Source organism: Pempheris klunzingeri, chromosome 5 (assembly GCF_042242105.1).
Source record: "Pempheris klunzingeri isolate RE-2024b chromosome 5, fPemKlu1.hap1, whole genome shotgun sequence".
Classification (NCBI taxonomy): domain Eukaryota; kingdom Metazoa; phylum Chordata; class Actinopteri; order Acropomatiformes; family Pempheridae; genus Pempheris; species Pempheris klunzingeri.
In genome coordinates this window covers 21,103,923-21,126,980 of record NC_092016.1, presented here as the reverse complement: position 1 = coordinate 21,126,980, position 23,058 = coordinate 21,103,923, and the positions used below count along the sequence as shown (strand labels likewise).

At 41.7% G+C, this 23,058-nt stretch overlaps 1 protein-coding gene across 1 annotated transcript in view; it reads left to right on the top strand.

Annotated features, from left to right (window-relative positions):
• LOC139201084 (solute carrier family 66 member 2) overlaps positions 1-15,195 on the top strand; it is a 51,322-nt gene extending 36,127 nt beyond the window's left edge. The window contains exons 4-5 of the mRNA XM_070830307.1: positions 1,962-2,178; positions 14,095-15,195. Coding sequence (XP_070686408.1) covers positions 1,962-2,178; positions 14,095-14,269 — 392 coding nt within the window. The 3' untranslated portion in view covers positions 14,270-15,195. The remainder of the gene's footprint in view (positions 1-1,961; positions 2,179-14,094) is intronic.
• Positions 15,196-23,058: the final 7,863 nt, after the last annotated feature.

Genomic DNA, 23,058 nt, shown 5'->3' with positions numbered 1-23,058 from the left:
CAGCAGTTAGAAAATCACAGCTGAGAGTGATGTTTTAGAATTGTTCATCTCTTTGTCATGAAGAGTCAAAAAAGGTATTCAATGAAACTCATAGAAAAGCAAGCAGATGCACACATTTAAAAGACTGTACACGGCAAAGACTCAGTAGGCTGTCAGAATTGTCTCTGATTCATTATCAATCAACTTATCTATTCATTGTTTAATCTAACTTCCCAATCCAAATCCCAATCAAACTGGTGCTGGAACGATGACTTATAGACATATTTAAATCACAATTGATTAATTGTTGATGTAAAATGCAAAACATTCTGTAGTTTCACCTTTTCAATGTAATTGGCTGCTTTTAAATGAGTTCTGGGCTGTTTGGTTGGTCTGCAAATGTGATTTGCAGAATCACCTTGGGCTCTGGGAAATTGCATTTTTCACTATCTTCTGACTTTTTGCTTTTGTTTTTCTGCCTTCGTTAGATAATTGACAGTGGATGCAGGGCAGGAAATGTGGGAAGGGAGCAAGAGGCATGACACACAGCAAAGGTCCTCAGCCTGGAATTGAACAGGGGAAGTTGCAAACACATTGTATGTGTCGGGTACATGGTCCATTCTATAGATTAAACGGCTATGATAGCTGTTTAATAGACATAGATTAGTAGAGAGTAAGAATTTGTTGCATCCCTGAAACGACTTGTCCCATCTATGCAGAAAGGACATGCAGACATAGCAGACATAGCAGACGTAGCAAACACCCCCCCCCCCCCCCCCCCCCCCCCCCCCCCACACACACACACACACACACACACACACACACACACATACACACACATTCCTGCTCATGTGGGTGCAGCCTGTTCAGTCAGTGTGAAAGGTAAAGGTGGCACATATTGAAGTCAGGTGCTTCGCAGTGTGCAGTGTCACACTTGAGTCACCACACTAACATATTCTTATTTAGCCATCAATTCCCTTTAGCTGATGTCAGCTGGTTTTCCACCACTCTATGGTCATACATAAGCAATGAGAGATCGTTGATCTCCTCACATTAAGGTCCATGATGAGGAGATAGCTGATGGTCACCAGAGTGCAGATGCAGTAGGTCTAGTGTTTCCCCTCACAAGCTTTCCGTGGTATCTTGGCAGCGTCCAAACTGTGACCTCTGAGCCAATAGCAGAGACGTTGTTTTAGGTTACTGCTCCACCGTGACATTTAAAATGTTCAGTCAAGTCCGATTAAAATCTCTGACTTTTGTACTCAGACGCTGGTGCTGGCCAAATTGAGTCCCTGTTTTTAGAGAACAAACAACAGCTTTAACCAGCAGCAGTCTGTGTATTTATCAGTGGATTATGAAAGCCACACATGATGAATAGAGTTGTGTCAGTGGAAATATACATAGCAAAGGTAATAAACCCTCTAAATGTATAGCCTGGCCTCACCAAAGGCCAAGTTATTCCAAAGTAATAGAAATGTAAAAGCTTTCGAGTATCTCATTTATCTTTGTTCCATTCGTTTATGCATGTGCACAGTATCGATTTAGGAGTGCTGTCTTTGCAGAATTTCTATGCATCCATTAATGAAACACTCCTCTTCCTGCTCTCTCCTCCTCCCATCTGTTTCCCTCGCTGATTTCAATCCTTGCCTGTCACCATTGCTCTTCTGTTTCCATTTTCACGTACTGTAAGCACCCTTTCACCCTTCGGCACTGCACACACACTCATGCATACACACACACACACACACTTCACTTGGTCTGCATCTTTATTCGATCATCTCTTCAGGCTCTTCTGACTGCTTTCTTTCCTTTAAATCCACCCACACTTTCCTTCAATCTTCGCTTCCCATCCTGTTTCCCCTCTTCTCTACCTGACATTTATTCAGTTTAGTTTTTCCAGGCTGGAAAAAATACAGATGACAAGTATTGAGTGTAAGTTAAAATTATTTCTCTGTATCTACTTTATTCTCTCCACTGTCCAGACTTGGACTTTCGCTACTTCTGGAAGTGGAGCGTGTTCGAGGACTACCTGCTCTTCTGCTTTGGCTTCACCGTGCTGTGTGCGGTCATCACCCTGCTGCTACTGGACTCTGCTGTGTTTGTGGAGACACTGGGCTCCCTGGCCGTGATGTTTGAGGCCATGCTGGGCCTGCCGCAGCTGCTGCAAAACTTCCACAACCACTCCACCAAAGGCATGAGGTACAGCACGCTTTGAGGTCAAATCAAGTCACTGCACTCTCACACTGGCATACAGTGGCACACTCCCACAGGACTTCAGCTGAGATCATTAACACCACATGGAAAGTACTCACTGACCTAAATGTTCAGGGAGTGCAAGTAATTTTATATTCTCCTGAACAAACTACTAAAACTGCTAAATTACAGTCATTAGATGGTACATAAAAAACTAGTCAAGGTTTAGATAAACCTAAAGACTTAAGCAATCATTTAACATGATTATTTCTTTGATAAGGGTACCTGTGTTACCGGTGATGAACAGCAACACACTGATTTAATCTAAAAAAAAAAGGTCAGACATCACGTTTAAAGTACACTAATGGCAGACAGGTAAGTGAAAAAAAAGAAAAAGACCGTGATGATGTTATTGTAAATCAATTAAGTATCTGCCCTTTCAAAGAATCTACACATCCTCTCCAAGGAAGTATTATTACATGCCACATTTTAAGATAATTAAACTGTACCCAGGTTAAATTCAAGGTCACCTTGAATGCAAAGAGATACTCGAGGGTGAAGGAGGGAGGCCAACAAAAATCTTAGCTTGCATTATAAATGCTTTTGCTTGTTAAGATCATGTCAGAGTGTGCAAAGGTCAGTGTATACACTGATTAGCTTCTCAGGTAGAGAACTGTGAGATCAATTACCCTCCTAATGGCACAGAACCTCTCAGTAATTATGACCATTATTTCCTCATTATGTCTCTTGTCTGTCATCAGTGTAAAAACCATGCATCGTGTGTGTGTGTGTGTGTGTGTGTGTGTGTGTGTGTGTGTGTGTGTGTGTGTGTGTGTGTGTGTGTGTGTGTGTGTGTGTGTGTGTGTGTGTGTGTGTGTGTGTGTGTGTGTGTGTGTGTGTGTGTGTGTGTGTGTGTGTGTGTGTGGCCATCACAATTTCCTAAAACTGAAGATGAACATATGTATATAATGTTTACCATGCTAATTGTAGTTAGCTTGTTTGCAATTTCTAACCTGCGCTAAACCCTGTGTACATCTGCAGCTCCTAAATGTCGTTAGTTTTTCCCAACAAATTAACTGTTAATGAATCTAAATGAAAACTAAAGAGATAAACTAAAGTTATTACAAATCATGAATATCTGCACAAAATTCTTGGCAATCCACCCAGTTGTTGTTGAAATATTTCAGTCTGGGGCCAAAGTGGTGGACAGCCTGGCAGACCCAGCAGTCCCAAGGCCTGAGGCTTGGTCATGGCTACAGTTTACAGTTTGTCTTTTGCAGAAACATTACCCACGTATCCTCTTCTCCCACTCTAGCTTACTATTCCCACTGTTATTTATTATAATCTTTTTTTGCCATTGTTCCTTCCCAGTTGCTACATTATATTTGTTTTTTGTTGATTCCCCAAAGTATAAGAATACCATAAGAGGAAAAAAGAGGAGATGAGAAGGACCTTGATTCATGAAGGTGATGTACATGTTTTTCCCTTGAGAGATGATCCTTTTCACAGGAAGCATGTGGATTACTTTTCACTCAGTACCGTTACAGTAGCTTTTATACTGAAACGCACAAAATTCAGCCAAGCCTGCACATATTTAACACATACTAGACATACATCCGTAAGGAATAACCTCTAAATGTACTTTAGTCATCAAGTAATGCAGCAAGGAACTTAAAGATGCTGCAGTGTGGTTGATTTACTGTTTGAATGGCAAGACCTTCTCGGTAATATGCCCCATTTCACATAAAGTGTCCTCAGGGTGTACATCTGGGCTTGCACTTCCTGTGAGCACCCATTCAACTCAGAGTGAATATCACGCCAAGATTAAATACGCAATAACACCACATTAGGTCTCTGGGATGACTGATGAATGAGTTAGGAACGTCAGTTCACTAAACTAAGATCTATGGCGAAGTCCCAGCATACCCCCTAATGTCATAATATAATATGAGCCACCAAAAACAGCACCATTGTTGGAAAATACTTCACGATACTAAATGGCTCCTTTTAGAAAGTAATGTAATTTCATCATGAATATTTTCTAACCTCACTATCGACCTCTGCATCCAAATGAGACGGATTACCCTGCTGGGCTGAAACAGCCCATTCAGCACTTCTGTCTGTATGTTTGTAACATGTTTGCGATCTTTTGACCCACATCACATGTGCTTAAGGATTCTCCCATTTGCTCAGTTAAAATTGGACAAACTATTTTCCAGATATGATGACGCAGCACGTAGCCTGCACCTCCTCTCATGTTATTCCATGTGAAACAGTTATTTGTTATTGTTGAGTCAGAATCCCCTGAGTCCTGTTACTGAAGAGTGATGGTGAGTCTATGAATCCATTTCATTAATGACTGCTCACCTTTTCCAGGTCGCCCAACTGATCGCCTTCAAGCAGACACATGTTGTGGAAAAGCAGAGTTAGAGAGACAAATCCAGACATGTTCAATGGCACACACTGTAATTATGCTTCCTGGTCACTAGTGATTATTTGCATGTGTGCATGTGTGTGTGTGTGTGCATAGATTCACACTCATTCCCCTACTCCTGGGAAACCAAGGAAGGGACAGAGTGGTTATGGAAAGATACAATAAAGAGAGAGAGAGTGAGAGAGGTAGAGGGGCAAGACAGATGGATGAGGTGTGGAAAAAAAATATAAATGGAGGGATGTATACGAGGTCACATCTGAAAGTGAGCCTCCTTTATTTCTAGCCTCATTTCTTTACATGCACTGTAAGGTGCTTTCACACCTGTTTGGAGCGATTCAAACAAACTAACTCTGGTTGGTTTGCCCATTTGGTTTGGATGCTGTAAACTCTGCCAAAAGGTGGGTCTCAATCCATTCCAAACAAACTCTGGTGTACGTCTGTAGTGCGAAAACATACCAGACCAATCACATGAGATATGTCATTTTAGCATAAAGCTCAATTAGATATACTTAATTCATGTGTGGATCATGAGGACTGTCATGGAAACAATCTTTAAAGCAAGCTGTATAACAATCTTTATGATTATGCTAGGTCAATGAGCTACCATGGCGTGTCCCTTTGTCATCACCAAAACTAACGTGCCCTTGAGCAAAGGCCCTGAATGCCAACTGCCCCACTGGAGCTGCTCGTTTGCCAACATATCAGGCTGTGATTTAATTCCAACTTATTTCCATGACCTCCTATTATTTCAGAGACTCACAGCAACTACAGTACTTAAGAGTATTCTGTGCTATTCAGTCAAAGAATAAAGCTGTTGTTAACTATTCAATAAACAGTGCCTTTATGGAGATGCCAGGTTTTCATCTGACAGAGTATGGCTCGTTGAGTGATGCTGTCGCTCGCCTGGCGTTAGAAAGCACTGATTACTCAGGTGGAAGCTACAATTGAATGGTTAAGTTGCGATTCGTTTGTATAAACAGCAGTGTGTTTGTGTGTGTGTGGGTAATTGCTCAGCGCTCTTGCAGGGAGCCCGTCTGTTTGTCTCTTCCCTCACACTTAACTATGTTGCCTCCTCTCTAGTTCTCCTCTCCCAGCTCTGCACCAAAGCAGCCAACCTTGACAATGTCACTCAGTGACAGTGGTGATGGTGGCAGTATGTCTGTGGCACTGACTGAAAAGTATGCAGACACATACACCAGTGCTTCCCTTTCCAAACAGATACTTATCTCTGTTAGTTTCCTTTCTTACGCTTCCTCTGCTTCTCTATTTTCCTTAAATTTTTCTGTCTCTCTGAATTCAATTTACTGATCTTCATTGTCATGAATGTAACAAGAGTAGGAAAACTACCTACATTCAATTGAGTCCAACAAAAAGAAAAGAAAATATAGTGTATGCATTAACACCTGTGCTGCTATTGTGTGTGTGCTGCATGTTCAGCCTTTGTTCCCTCTCTTTGTCACTCTGTCGCTCTCACACCTTTGCAGCAGCTTGTTTCTTGCTCTCAGTTCCAAGTAACACCCCTCAAGCGTTAACGGTGGTCCTGTTGCGGTGACCCTTAAATAGCAGCCTAATGGCGGTTTTGCATTTCTCTTGAGGCAGCCATTACCTTGAGGCTTAGGACAAAGGGCCAGTACAGTAGCCAGCACATCCAGAAGGTGAGTGTGAGGACAGTGGCTGGCTCCATAGAGTTGTAAATATGACATTCTTGGTTGGGTGAAAGTTTGATTAGAAAATGCATCTGTGCTGAGCATGCAGGCTTAATGTAATATTACCATGTTCACCATCTTATTTTAGTGTGGTAGCACGCTAATATTCGCTAGTTAACACCAAACACAACACATTAAAGTAAAGCAATCTGACAATGTCACTTTGAGCTCTGGGAGGTAGTAATGGTCCTTTTTTGTTGCTGTTTTCACATTTCACAACTATAAAGGCTTACAAAGTCAGAAATGTAATATTATCATTATGCAGCTCTATTTTGAACATATTAAAAGTGGTGTATATATGTGGACTCTCATCAGTGCAGTACCTGAGTAGTTTTACCAGGTTACTGTGCATGTAGTGTGATGGACATACACCAGAAATGTTTAATCATTTTGAAACTGTTTGACAAGAACACTGTTCCTTCTTTTATCACTGACATTAGCACGTTTTCTTCTCACAATGTGAAGCAGCCAGTGTACATTCAGGGATTTGCCCTTTGATTGTATTTGAGTCTCTCTGTGGGAGACGTGTGTGTATATGCAAGGATGAGGTTGTGCATGCTTTCTGTGCTTACATAGTATAGTGTGTAAGCAGACTACATATAATAGTGTTTGCTAGGATACAGTTAGCACGATTAAAACCATTGTGTAACAGTGCAGTAGCCCTCAATGTTAAATAAGAGTCCTATCTGCCCTAGGGGAAGACAAGACAAGAGATATGTCATGAAATCTCTCTAATGTAATACCATATTCGTTTCCATAACTGCAGTAAACCTCTTTTAAAAGTCAAGGTTATGTTGTACCAACATCTTAGGACCAAACTGAAGCAGAGCTACGTGAAGCTCAAAATACACTGTCAGCATCCATGCCCATTGTTTTCTTTGTAAACCAGCACACTAGGGCAGCAGTGGAAATCAGGGCGTTTGCCAGACTCTTATTGTTGTTATATCAGAAACATATTGTCAGTGTAGAAGAAAGAAATCAAAAGTCCAGGCTTTTCAGAGATAACCATCGAGCCATACAGTAGCACACAAAACCATGAGACACAAAAACTCCTGAACTCAGGGCAGCACTGTAGATTCACTTTGCATGCTTTACATTACTCTTGTATTGTAGGAAGGCTACTTTGGACTAAGGGCAGCAGTGCTAACCTGGGTCATTAAAAAAATGTAGTTTACTTACCTGAAAAGTGACTATATTCATTCAGTTAAAGATGAAGTGTGTGTTTACCTTGATAGACAAGAGGGGGCATTGATTGAACATAAGACTGGAAGAGGACAAATAGGCTTTTTAAAATACCTTTTAGAAGATTGTGTAGCCTTCCAGAATATGCCTTTTGTTTTCTATAAGCATTCACGCTTGACTTTTTACTTAAGAAATGAAGCTATGACTAATAGAGCGTTGCTTTAGATTACATAAGATTTTAGATGTAATAAATATACTGAAATATCCATCACCAGCAGGCCATCATCTGTTCAGCTTGTTTACATTTTCCAAAAAAGTATTTGAAATATCCTCAGGCAAACTCAGCGTGATACGCCTTCTTCTCCTCACCTCCCCTCCGCTTCATTTGGTGAAGCAGAATCCATCTTTTTCTGGCAGGTTGGGAACTTTTCCTTGTTTGCCTGTGTGCGATCGATCAACATGCATAATTCATAGTTAGTGGGTTAAGAGCAGCCCGGCTTCTCTCTCGCTGGGCCCTTTGATTTTCGTCTCTCTATCTGCCCCCCTCAGGGAGAGCTACAGCCCTGCTGCTAAATCACCTCACACACACTCTCATGTGTGGGCGCACACGTGTGTATACACAGATACACAAGCGTGGACACACATCATGCCAATGCACACATGCATGGATGTGCTGAAAAAGAGATGATAGAGGTGATTGAAGCCCTTTAAAGCTTTAAACATCAGCCCCTGCTGCTTGAGCGTGTCTCTTCCCATAGAGTTCTGTATTAGTATAATCAAGCAATTACAAAAACTGTCTAACCCCCCTCTGGAGACTCCTAAAGTCTCACATACAAAGTGTGACTCCCCCGCTTAAAGCTTAAAGCCTGCACTAGATTTAATGTGTGATCAGCTGCCTACTTATCTCCACAACAGTAGTGAAATATGTTGTCACCGAGATACTTTTAGTCACAAAATGTTCTCAGCCATGAGGAACAAAATTCAGACACAGCTATCCACCCAAATACCAGTAAGGCACTCGACCAATGCACCCAGTGTGTCTAAGCCTTAAACGGGAAAGAGGTTCTTTCCAGTGATTTCAGTGTCATGTAATTTAGTCCACATTGTATCTGTTGAAGTTAAAGCTTCATTAACTACACAGTCACCATCACACTTGTACTTTGGACATTAAATGTACATGTATGGATATAAACTTATGTGCAGGGGTTCAGAAGCATAATGATAGCCATTTGTCGTATGCCTGCAAGAAACTTATGTAGCCATCTTTCTTTCCAGTTGACTATTCCTTCATCCCATTACACCTCCATCCATCCATCCATCCATGCGTCCATGCGTCCATTCAGTGATCCCATGGGCAGTGGACAAGGTGAAAGGCATCAGGGGAAGCTGGGACAAGAAGATAACGAGACAGCAGTTGACAGGGGTAGAAGCAGAGAAGGCAGAGTGGGTTCAGGATGAAGATTTAGAAACAGTTTTTTTGTGAAAACAAAGAGAGACAGATTGGTATACACACCAGCAGAGGGATGGGACTAGGGAGGAGAATAGTTCATTTGATTTAATTGAGCACCTGTTCTAATGAAATGTATCTGTTGCAATAAACAAACCAGCTGCAGTAACAGAGATCCTATTTACCCCCAACCCCTATTGTTATGAGTGTTATATGACTACGCCATGTTATATCCAGCACCGACCCAGTGGACTGAGGACCGTGAAGCTGCCCACTGGTGGCTTCTGATTAAAGATTAAAGATGCACCTTTATTCATCCCCCAAATATAAATTAAAATTAAAACATATACACAACAGTTACATCAGAAATCGAAAATCACAGTGAGAATTCCAGTGAAAAGAAAAAGAAATAAAATATACAAAAATCTCGCTGCTGTTCTCCTAGAGTTCCAGTTCCCCTGATTTTTCTTCCTATATGCTGAAATTGCAAAAGCCCATCCACCATATTTATTAGAAATAGGCTAGTATCACTGCTGTTTGTGATGGTGTTTTACGAACTTATTCCAGACAGACAGACAGACTGCGTTAGAGACTCCTCCTGCTGTGATTGGTTGTTTTGTTTTAGATTAAAAATCAAATTTACATGAGCAGCACATTTAAAAACAAAGCTTCAGACAATACACCGTATAACAATTACAGATGATAGAAGATTTCAGCATTATAGAGAGAACAGATGCTGTTTAGCAAAGGGACATTTAAAGTTGCATCGAGCAACTTCACAAATGTTTGGGATGTGAAAACGCTAAATTGCACACACCAAACTCATGTCCTTTTAACTCTCTCTGGCTCTCTGTCTCACCCTCTCTCTTGTCTCTTTTTCTAAATGTCACTCCCTGTTTCCTGTAGAGCTGCACCACTCGTCCACACCAGCCGCTTAGAGTTAATAGCTGGCCTGACAGCACTCGTTCAATACACAGCACAATTACTGCCGGGCCCACGTACGGCACAGCCATCACACCGTGCAATCAGACCCCCCCCCCCTCGCTTTCTCCATCGCTCTCCCGTGTCCTGTCACTCACCAACTCTCCATCAGGGTGGCTTCGTTTCTCACTCCTCTCTAGATTTATCATTCCCACGGCCAGCTACATTGCCATCCATCTCTCATCATTTTCCTTTTACCTCCATCCTCCCCCATCCATCTCCTAGCCCCTGTCTTTTCCTTTCCATCCCTGAAGAACCAGTTCACCATTTCACCCTTTCCTCTCTCTCACCTCTTGCCACTTGGCTCAGATGAAAGTGTCAGGTCAGTAGTAATGAATGATGAACTGAACTGGGGAAGCGTGAGTGTCTGTGTCTGTGTGTGTGTGTGTGTGTATACGCCTGCTTTGCTGAGAGTGTGAGAATGAGCAATTTCATGATTTGCATTTTCTGTTTTTTCTGCATTTCTTTGTGTTTTAGTGCAGTTTAAAGTACAAACTGGCACACATGAATGTTGATGTATGCGTGTGTGAGACTGAGGTCGTTCAGTCAATATTCTCAATCAATACCATAATAACTCCTTCTCCCTGTAGACACTCAAAGCCTCACTCAGGACCAAGTTCAAGTGTTTGTTCTGTGTGTCTTTCATCACCTGTCAACTGAGCCACAAGTCCCACGATTAATGGTATCACTGCCAGATGAAGCTACATGAGACTAGCATGACAAACAGAATGTGCAAACCATGGGAAAAGTGTGTGTCTGTGTGTCTTTCTGCCAGAGATGAACGACTTCAAACTTTTGTCTCCATTCCACTGCACTGCTGTAGAGACTGCTTTTATACAGATGACCCGCCCTCCTTAATTACATTGTTAATGACTCATCCTCGTTAATGATGTTTGCCGTCTCTTGAGCAAAGAAATTAGCCAAAGGGGGGAGCGGAGAATTTGGGAGGGCGCGGGAGGGCAAAGGGAGGCAGGGAAGGTTACTCAGCGAGAGTGGCAGAGAAAGGAGGGTAAAGAATAAAAGGAAGGTTGCAAAGAAAGACAGAGGAGACAATTAATTTAAGGGTGCATTTTCATGGTAGAAAAAAGAAAAAAATGTCTCCACTGAATTCCTGCCAGCCAGCTTTGGGTGCATGGACACGCTGATCTTCTTTTACAGCTCAGATTTATATGGTTATATAGACACACAATTGATTGATATGGGTAATTGGGTAGTCGTGTGCTAAGATTTCTTTGGGGTGAGGGGCAGTGCTCTGCACTGATTTTTAACCAAAACATAAACTCAACTTTAACCCCAAATACAATGACCTCCATATCGCACGTCCAGAGAGATTCCAGTCAAGACTGGAGGCTGAAGATATCACCGTGACAATTTTACTACGTAGAAGAACAGTGGAAAAGTTTTAGTTTTTGCATCTCTGAATTCCCATCCTGACTTTACTCTGTGACTTGACTGAGTACTAAAAATCCCACGCATGGCAAAAGATATTGGAAAGGACAAGGACAGGTTAGAAAACTAATATTGTTCAAATGGAAGCTTTTGAATAAAAGAATGACAATTTCATTCCATTGTTTTAATTATAGCATTTACAAGCATTTTTTGGGGGGGATTTGTTCCAACCAGCCAGCTCACTGTGCCTGTAAAATGGAACTTTTGTTTTTTGCCTTTATCACTCTTCTCAGTAGAAGCTGATGAAAGTCACGAACTTTATTCCCTTTCACAGAGAAGAGAGGAGCAGAGTAAAGGCAATAAAAGTAAAGATGACAGTTGATTGGAACGACGGAGAAAAGAAGAAAGTGGCGCAGTGTGAAAGTGAAAGGAGAAAAGATGAGGAGGGAGATGAAAACAATTCTGAAGTTCAACTCTCTGAGGAAAAAAAAAAACTTCAGTGGAATATAAAGCAAGTATTTTCCTTGTGGAATACTGGCAGCTTAGAGAGACAGAGAGAGAAGTGAAAGCGTGACGATTTTAAATTCTTTAGCACACTTATTTTTGGAGCAGTTCAATCAAACCCTGGAGTGTTTACCCCGAACGTTTAAATTGTTAGGGGAGCAGAGCACATGAGAGTGAGAGTCAGACGGGCTCTTAACAAGCGCTGCTTGGTCAGCCTATGGGAGAGGTGGATATAGCCCAAGTCTTACAAACACCTGACGTGGTTAAATTGGAGCTGGGAGGAGCAGAAGGACCAAAGAGACAAGAAACAGGGAGCTGTGTGTTGACTGAAGCAGATTAGCTTTGCCTCGTTGCCTTTTTCTGCATCTCTCATCGTAGATCTGCTGTAGCTCTGGATTGGATCAGATTAAAACAGGAATATGAAACTTTCGCTGAGCAAATGCCACTGTAGGCATGACTGACAATAATAAAACAACAAAACAGTAAAGTGACAATATTATTTGTATGTTTTTTACATATAAGTTTGCTAACATTAGCTAACAGAAGTCCCCAAAAGCTACTGGTTAAAAAAAAAAAAAAAACCTAGTGGAAACATAAATTTCTTCTTTTGGTAATTACTATTGTGCCCAAATAAGTGCATAGGTCAAAAAAATTAATTTCATGTTTACTCATCCATTTACCGCAGTGATCACTCCATTTTGGGACAGTAATTCAAATAATTTATGAGTGCGTCCATGCGGATAAGATTGCCTGCGAAAGTGTCCAGATGTGCAGCCTGCCTGTCCCATGTATAGTAACAGCTGTGAGCTGGCCTTCGATCAGTAAGCATCCCATAACTCTCCAGCACAGCCTGCGCCAGTCTGGCTTAATAATCACATTTCAGTACCCCATGCAGTGTCTAGATTTAGTACATTCTCAGACATGTTGAATAACAATGTCCTCATTTCCATGCCATGGCAGGATTGCTTGCTGCAAATGTTTCGGTTCCACATCGGGGGCCCAAGGGGAGCCCAGAGGAGAGCTGGGAATTTGACATGACTCTGCAAGGAGAGCTCAAGGATAGTACAGGACAGCTGTCCCCGTAGTCATTAGGCTGCCTCTACCCCCACATACACTCACCATCCATATCTATCCCACAGAGGTCCTCCCTCTTTCTCTCTGGTGGGTTTGTTGCTTTATCCCCGTCTCTCTTACTGCATGCCAGATAAATGCTGTCCTCTGCAAGCTCTCTGTCCCTGTCTCTCTCCTTCCCTCTCTCCCTCACCCCCCTGACCCTTACAGTATGTCTCACTGATGACTGATGGTCCTGCTCCGTCCCCAGGCCCAGTCATCCCTAATAAAAAAGAATAAACTCGTGTTGCATTTACACCTATGGGACATCACCGTCCAGAAAGCAAGAACAGAGGAGGGAGCAGAGATCAGGTGGAATAGGAGTGAGGGCAGAGACTGTGAAGGGTAAGAGTTAAAGAAACATGACTGCAAATCTTTCGAGACGGCAACAAAAAATATGGATGGTGGCGGGGGATGAATGAACAGCATGAGACAGGAATGAAAGCACAGGAAAAAGAGCTGATGTGGGATGAAGACGAGAACAAGAAGCAGCGATAGTAGGCGAAGACTATCCTTCCTATGCTCCATCTGTTGCTTTCTGTAAGGTTTCAGAGGATTCCTTCTGGGTATTGTCTTGGCATCAGGCCGCCAACATGGTAGATGACTAGTATTTTCTTCAAGGTCCGTCTTCTCAGCCTCTATATCTCTTTGACAGGCAGTCTTTGTGTGTCTCTCTTTCCTTCAATTTCTCTTACTTGGTGTGATCAATTGGTAGTTTACTTCACCCTGTTCATGGATTTTCTTACTGCCCCCCTGCTGTTTCTTAGAGAGCAGGAACTAAATCAAGACCAAACCACTTCAAAAATCAGCCAAATGTTCACAGATGAATGCGGAAAGCGAGCAGACTGCTGTTATTTTACTTCTGCTGTACCTCTTTTACTTTGGGTTTTTTGGGGAACGTCATCAACATGGAACATTGCTCTGAAAATGCTGATTCCGCTCTGGAAATAGCCAGGTCTTTTAGCTCATAATATATACATGGTGTAGAGGTGCTGGAAGGCAGGTTTTGTGAGACCTTTACCTTTAAAAAGAGCTAGGCTCGCTGTTTCCTCCTGTTTCCAGTCTTAAGTTTCTTCGGTTGTCGAATTGTCCCCCTCAAAAGAAATCTCCTCAGTTCCCCGTGTCCTCACACACCCTCACAGTGTCCCTCTGTGTTTCCATTGCTCCAGTGTGAAGATGGTGCTGCTGTGGACGGCCGGCGACATCTTCAAGACCACTTACTTTGTGATGAACGAAAGCCCGGCTCAGTTCTGGGTTTGCGGTTCAGTCCAGATCGTAATTGACGTGGCCATCCTGCTGCAGGTCCTTTTCTACTACCAAGACACACGGGTCAAGCTAGGTTGAACAAGGCTTTGGGCGAAGTAAAAGCCAGGGCTCAGATGTGAATTTCGAGGAGCCCGATGATTTAAGGCCTTTAAATAAAATCAGCCGCATAGTGGATGGAATTTTGATGGGAGACATTGAGCATCAACAACAAGAAAACCAAAGTCAGTATAAGTTTTTTGTCTTTTGAGTGTTCAGCCTTGATTCAAACCATTGGTATATGAAAATCATGCAGTCCCAAACAATCTACCCTCAAGTGCAATTAAGCCAACAATTTTAGCCTTGAACAAAGTACCTTGCATTTTCATTAGAAAGACCTTTGCCTTTAAATTCGTAGTAGAATAAGAAAGTCATTTGGTGCGTTTTTAGCATTTTACACTATTCATTAGCTCTTCTACACTTCTTGGATCCTGAAGTGTGGTGGACATGAAACTGTAAGAGGGAAACATTAGTCACATTGGCAGCTCACTAACAGCAGATCTATGCTGCTGTAATGGCAGCTACAACAACCAATCCTGCATCAGAAGCACTGCACTGGAATCTACTGCCTGACTGATGAGTCTCCCCTTTTACCCCACACCTCACTGGACTGTTTCCACGCTACATACTGTGCGTGTGTGCGTGTGTATGTGTGTGTGAGCGCGCATGTTTGTGTGTGTGTGTTTCTTTGTGTGTTTGTGTGTCACATGCTGCATACGCTGTTGTGTATTTGAAGCCAAAATTGATTTTTGCCATTGGCAACAAGTGCCAAGCCAGAACGTGCACCAAGTAATGGTCACTACGGAAGACATCAATCTGTGTGTCATGGCTGCTTTGTGGTTTCATTGGCAAGCAATGCAGGTCTAATGTAGCAATGCTGCAATGCTTTGCACTATCCTGCAGTCACACAGTCTTTTGCAGGCACCAAAGAACACTTCAGACTTCAGGTTGATGGAACAGTATTACTGAATATTTGTGACATTGTCATTTCTATCATCCCATTACTTGTTTTGAGCATCATCTGCTCATTCTGTTTTTAAAGAAAGCACTCATGTTGTTTGACACGGTAATAGTGATGGAATGACAGTCATAAGCACTGTGGATAAGTAAAGGTGAAATTAACATGCTGGGCAGGAATGTTACAGTACATTTTACAGTACATTTTTTATTGGACACATTTATTGTTCATCACCCACTGCTGTTTTTGGACTTATAGCAACTCAGGCATGGTGTTGGTTAAAAGATGGACAATCAGACATACTGACCTTATGCATAATTTAGGTAGGAGTAAAACTATTAGAACTCAAGGTTCAGACCCTCAGAGCTGCCTCCTGTCACTCAGTGTCACTTTCATTTGGCAATTTTCAGTTTTGCCTCTAATGTGTGCATTGGTGGGAATAATATAGTTACGTAAAGATGTCAATGGAAGGCTAAAATAAAATCCAAATCAAGGCTGAAAAAAAGACTCTCTGTCCTCCTAGAAGTCAAACTATCCTCCCTTTAGCCAAATAAAATGTTATACTGTCCCCATTTTCTGACCATTGCTCACCCACATATAATGTTGCACTATCTCTTAGATTAAAATATCTAGTTTCCCTTTTATAGCATTTTTAGTAATTCCTAGAGGGTCTAAGGTAGTAAACAAATTTTGAAGAGCCTTTATTCACCCAGAATTGCCTCATTAAATGGAGGACAATTTATGTGATGTATGGTATTGCAAAGCACTGAAACCTTATTCATCCATTCCAGCCTTCCAAAATGCAAAACAAAATGTTCACAAACATTTTTATTCAAGTTCTGTTTATAATCGAAACACTAATTTAAAAATGTATTCCCGAAAAGCAGTGCTTCTTTCACCTCAATAGTTTCCTTCTACAAAAGCACTGCAGGATGAAGCAGCTGATCAGAAGTCAGCACAGGCTTCTTTCTTCCCCCCGGGCTCCATTTAATTAAGCAGTGAAGGTACTGTACTGTTCAGTCTCCCTTTTTAACTTAGCGGCCAGTTTTTGTCCATCCATTAATCTATACTTGTCCGCTTTTAATTTCTTTCCAGTAAACATCTTGTTTAGATTACACTCTGCAGTGGTAATAGTTTGCATCATGCAGACAACCTCTTCCTGCAGCTGCCAGTGTGGCTCAGCCAGAGGTTAGCACTTGTAGAAACAGCAGAATCCACTCTGTGTGTATTTCAGTACTGACTATACACATTATCCTCTTTAACATAACAGTGATTAAGCATCATGTCAGGTGTTGCCTCTACTTTGATATTGTATCTGATTTTTAAGATTTTGATGATCAATTGTTGTATTAAAGCAATAGTTTGACATTTGGGGAAATCTTTTTCTTACACAAAGTTAGTGAGAGGGTCAAATATAGTTGTATCTAATACAAATATGTTAGTATGAAGCTACAGCCAACAGATGGTTATTTCAGCTCAGCAGAAGGACTGGAAATGGGGAAACACTTAGGGTATCCAAAGGCAACAAAATCCACCTACCAGCACCCATCTGCTGGGTGACACGGACCGCAGGACGTTACTGGCCAAGAAATGGTGCAGCACTTATCCTACTTGTAAAGTAGCATTTTTAAATACGTTTTTATATGGAGCAAACAAATGAATTATATATGTTTATTATTGTGCGTTAGAGGTGCTAGTAGGCACAGTTTTTGTCTGCTGGACAGAGACAGGCTTCCTGTTTCCACGTTTCCACTGTTTATGCGATGCTAAGCTAACTCACCACTGGCTGTAGCTCATCTCATCTAACTCTCAGCAGGTTTTCCCATAAAGTCAAGCTATTGCTTTAAGGTTAATCACTTAACTTAAATGTTATTATCAGTTATTATAAGCCATTACAAGGTCACAGGCCAAAGGAAATCACTCCCTTCTGCTTTTATTTGTATATATTTATTTGTCATGTGTGTGATGGATGAACTTCACTGTGCCACGTTATGTAGGAGTCCATGAATCCAGGTGTGCATTGCTGCTAATGCTGCAATACATGGCCTCAATATATTTTTGGGTTCGGTCAAAATGCTGTTTATAGAAGTGTCCCAGTGGCTGATAGACTTTTCTGATGTCCAGCTAATGCTGCACACTGTGGGCTTTGTTGTTCAGTGACCTTCTGTTGTGTTTATCGCTCCACATGGGGGTTATGTGCATTCTCCAATTTCAGTTATCTCGCATTACATCTGTTTGCCATATTGTAAACTGCATGTGTCATATCTCTTGTACACTGCATACCACAGCTGTGTTGCAACTGCATTATTTCTGTATTCTATATGCTCTTATCAACAGATGTGTATCTTTATATATTGTCTCCTGCAGCTGAGGCTCAGAGCAGCACCCTCAGTGGATTTAGTTTAACATTTGGGGGCTTCCTCTGGCCTCTTTCTTCTGAAGGTCAGTAAAACAGATTAACACACACGCTGCCTGGCTGTGATAATCTCTCAACTACATTCACATTACGGTAAACATGGATGTTGCCTTACTACCACTGTACTGATAAGAAGTACATGGTTTGCCATTTCTGAGGGGGGAGAGGGCGGGGCTGTTCCTTCTACCACATATTTATTCTAAAAAACAGAAGCCTTGTGGAAATTTTAGTCACTGTTTTAATGTTCACTGATGATTCTTCAGGTGATTTATTTACAGGAACTGTGAAACCAAAAGTAAACTTTGCCTTTAGAGTCTACTGGACTGCTTAATTCAATGTCATTTAACACCATGACGATGATGACATCACACGTGCAAAAAATACTCCAAAATGTTACTGTGCAAATACTTTCTACTTTGTCATGGACATTGTATGTATGTGACTTATTTATCATGATATTTTCTCAAATATAAACTGTCAAGATTTCAGCATGTAGTTTTGTCTTGTTACTATCAGTGTGTGTTTTGATGTGAATGGACGTCTTGGAGCGTGATTAGAAAAAACGCTTTTGACTGTGAAATCGAAAAAGAAAACAGAACAAAAGTGTGATCCGAGCCCAGCAGGCTGCAGCTGTGATTTACCGCTGGATTTCTACCCAAAATCTGAACTGAGCCCTTTGAGTTTGAACCAGCTCAACCAGGAATATCAGAGCCGAATCATATAAAATATGTTTTCATAAACCTGTAAATAAATCCATTCTATGCAGCAATTCCCACTGCAGCTATCACACAGAGCTGTGATATAGAGAGAGTGTGTGTGTGTGTGTGTGTGTATGAGTGCGCTGTCCAGGGAAAACCTTCAATTCCTCTATTTGGAAGGATTGAGTGTGTACCTGTGCACCAAAGAAGTCATGAAAGACGCTGAAGCTGAGCCCTACTGCTGGTCACACGAGGGGGAAATGATGAGTGGGGATTAATTAAGATGTGTATTGCTTCAAGGCTTTAATCCCCTCTGGCTCATGCACCATCACACACACAGACGCATACTCCGTCACAACGCAGGACCACCGACAGTCAGCAGTGCAGAGACACACTGCAGTTTGGATAGTGAAATATTAAAATGGATACAGTCAATAATGGGAGGTACTCTCTGTGCTGCACCTGTTGGTGCCTTAACTGTAGTCAACGCCTGACCTGGATTGTAGATCCATTAATAATACGTCAGGCTGGTAACATGTCTTACCTAAACCTGCAGCGTACAGTCTGCCTGATTGTTATCACTCACTCTGCTCAACCAACAAAGACACACGTCTTTGCCTATGAAATATTCAAGATATTTCATAGTAAATCTTGTTCATAATGGAGCCGTCTGGGCGCCTGCCATCGCCTGCCTTCCTGTCTTTCTGTCCACCCATCCATCAGCTGATCAGCCGACATGTCTGTCTATACAGTGGCTTGTTTTAATGATAGATGAGGTGGGCTAAAATAGTCCACCTGCACTTCACGTCTGTGATGTGCAGCACTGGCCTGTCCCGCTCCATTTACTGATGTTAGCGTGTGTCGTCATGCCGTGAGAGAGAAATGTGCACTCTTCATCCTCGCTTTCGCAAACTCATTTTTAGTCGCATAGTGCACTAGTGTGGACATATTCTTGGGATATGTTTTACCAGGTTTGGTTTCAGAGGTGAAGTCAGAGGTTCTTATACAAAAACAAACAAGAGCACAGTATAGTGTTGTTTCCTTCATTTATAGGAATTTATATCATCAAGACAATAGATTAATTCTCACGCTTTCCATAATGGCAAATAACAGCCACTAACCCAATAGTCAGCCATTGTTTTCTTTAGTATCATTCTGATACTTGCAAATAAATATTTTTATTATCTTGACCTGACAGAAAGAAGGTTTTAGATTTATAGTCATTAGGATGTAAGAGATTACAAAGTGATAGTCTTTGTAGTGGACATCTTTCCCACAAAAAGTACATTACATGTCGTAATTTGTTAATGATGATAAAACAATACATTTTCTTTTCAGTTGTTTCTCATTTGATGCGTTTTGGAAGCAAATATAAAACAATATTTAAAACCTGCTCTACTGCCTAATACTCTTGTTCCAACTACTTCTTCTTCTTCCTCTACTGCTTAATATTTCACTGTCCCTCAGTCATTTTTAACAGAAGAGTCTCACTGTCCCCTACAATGGACATGGTTAAAATGTTTATTCTGACAGGCTTAAAAATTAACAAGCGCCTTTAAAGTCTTAATATAATATATTTGAGACTTTCATAAATAAAGAAACAACATCTTCATGAAGAACTGAAACAATGAATCTCTCTGCCATGAAATGGGTTTTTTACGCTCCCTCAATTTTGAAAGGACAGAAGATGTGCTTTGTCGGCCATAACCTTATGTCTTTTACATCTAGAAAGCACAGGATGTCCTCTTGACAGGACAGTAGGACTCTTGTAGACATATGGGACACAACCATTTTCCTCCTTCAATGAACACTCACCAGTAATAAAAGGAAAAATGAGCAGGAGAGAGAGATAGAAAGAAAGATCAAACAGGCAGATGGTCTTTTATTAGGCACGCAGCGGAGCCGCTCTAAAAGCTCTTCAGCGGGAGACCGGGAGAGAGATTGAACTCATATCTCGTCATCAAAACTAATCAAAACATTTTACTCCACATTTCTAGTAGGAACCGCTTCTGAAATTGACCTTTGACCAACCCCCTTTTCCCTCCCCATGGTCAAAAAGTGGATGATGGGGCACAGAGAGGAGAGGTTCTGATGACAGAAGCCAAACAGAGGGAAAACTACCTTGATTTTACAACCAGGTCACCTCTCAATCCAGTGATGTCCCTTCACTTTGTAGTCAGGAGAGGAGACAGGGAGACATAAGATAAAGAATAAGGTATTACGTAGTTTAGATTATTACAGGAAATGCCATCATTAGAGAGAGGATGAAAGGGTTAACGATGAAAGTGCAAGACAAAAGTGCAGAATATAAGGCACCACGGGGGAAGGCAGAGTGCAACTCTGACTATATGCTTTTGGGAAATGTAGCGTAGCCAGATGGCTCTGGGCTTAGAGCAGTCTCATGGCCCCCATCCACCCACCCCCAGGCCTGTAATGACAGGCCGGGCACAGCGGGACAGGATCAAACTCTCAAGATGGATGAGTTTGCTCTTAGGTCACACACTGCAGAGAACAGAGAGTTGAAGGGGGGGAAGAGAAGGACAACATGCCCAGAGAGAGACTTTTAAAAATTCAGGTGTTTAAGAATTTGAGGGCAAAAAAGGTCACGTTTTCAATAGGACAACAATGCATTTTGAAATTTCTTTCTAACTTTATTGAACATGTTTTCTGAACCAATATAAGAATGTTGAAAATGTCTCATTTCCTTTTAGATTTTAAAGGCATGTTACATAACCACCGCGGTGCATTAAGTGACTTTATGCTGCAGCCCTGAAGCTTCTAGACGTACAGATCTTGAGCATCAGGCATAGAGACGAGGGAATAGGGGACGGATTTCCCTCTGTACGGAGGGAAACAAGCACAGAATCCATCAGAAAGACATTATTTTCTGCACATTTCAGCCAAAAAAAGAAATCCCTCTGTACATCTTAGTCGTTGATAACTATACATGACTTTCTCATTCTGTCCATGTCAGAAACAGGAGACAGTGATGCGTGGGATTCACTCCACTTAGCTACTCAGACTGTACTTTAAGCAAATATGTTTAAAGCTGCTCTAATCAGTGTTTTAATATTAACAGTGGATCAGATGACTATGTGTGATGGGAAACGTGTCCTTCGTAGCGATGACCCCGCTGAGCATTATTACTAGCCTCTGCAGCTCCCCTGAGCTTTTTAACCTTCCGCTCATTGTTTTGGTTTAATTGCAGCTTGACTCATCAGCCTTCTTTCCAGCTAGGAACGGTCCAGTGCACAAAATTCACAGTTCGGTATATCTCTGTTTTGGTGTCACGCTTTGGTATGTTTTTGATACCGGCTAATGTGACTAACTACCCCAACTAGCAGGTTACAGCTGAGATATTATTTTAGCAAAGATCGCAAATAAGCAGTGATTCTAGTTTTGTTTTGGATCCAAATATCAATATTTCCTGGTTGTCTTAGTCTTCTCTGGTAGTAAGGTAGATATCTATGTCTTTTGTACTGTTAGTCCAAGACAAGACATTTGAAAATGTCATCTTGGGTTTGTGACAGATTTTGATATGGTGAGAAAAAAAACACAGTGGGGAAAAAATAACATATTTAGTACCAAGCAAGCTGCTAATTACTCCTAACTATCCATTTTATTGAATATATACTTACTTTTCATTAAGGTGTTCTAACCCTAACCCTTTTAAGCAGAGCTTAGTGACTGTGGAGGAAGTAAACCAGGCCTGAAGCAGGCAGATGGTGCAGAGCCACTCAGAGCAGCTTCGCGCAGCACGAAGAGGAGGGAGCAACCCAGCAGGACGAAGATCAAACCCCTCTGATGGATGGTCTCATCTGGCCTGTGACTCTAACCAGAACCACAGCAGAGATCAGAGTGGAGCATCACAGGTCACACATCGCACCACGGACAAAATGTAAAGGACACGCTTAGCAGCTGAGACAATCTATAAATGAAGCTGTGTGACCTCTATATCAGTTATTCTACAGATGGGGTGCTGCTGCAGCTTCCTGTAGCCTGTTTAACTAAAGAGAGAGGAGCATTTTCTGAGTCTCCTTGAGGATGCCCTTATTTCACCAGCCTGTGGAGTGCATGTTTTCCTCTGCTTTCACTGTCGTTTCTCCATCTGAAGATCGCATCCACAGATGGCCAAATACTTCTTTTCTGGTTTATTTTGGAGTCATTAGATCTGTGAAGGGGACAGGTTGTGAAGGAGCCACACACTGTGTGTATGTGCTCATATGGAGTGTAGTGTGGGTGTTCACATACTGTCTGTCATGATGGAGAACGCAGCGCAGCGAGTGTCATGTTAGCTGCTGTTGTCACAGAGGAGCCAGACAACTTGCCAGTCGGCCACTAAGCACAGTTTACAGCAGTGACAAAGACTGAACTCCAGGAAAGATGACAGACGTCTGTAGCAGCCTGTACTGGGGAGAGACTTCAACTTGACTGAGTATCAGCTCAGTTTACTGCCTGGGAACAATTACATCTTTCACAGTAGAAGTGGATGAGATTGACATTAATTAACTTTCCTCTGAGTGTTGTTTCATTGTGCCGTTTAACTGGAAATTTCACACATCCCACAAAACAGTGATTCAGACACATAAACAGAGCTGCAACATAAAAAACTAACATAAAAGTCAGGGAGACAAATAAAGGCAAAGGACCAAATGTTCTGGTGAGAGTGAAAAAGAATCAGTGGGAGTGAATGGCTGAGGAGAGAGCAAAAATAATTTAAAATATTACCTTTATTGAGGCTGAGCGCATTTTGAATTAT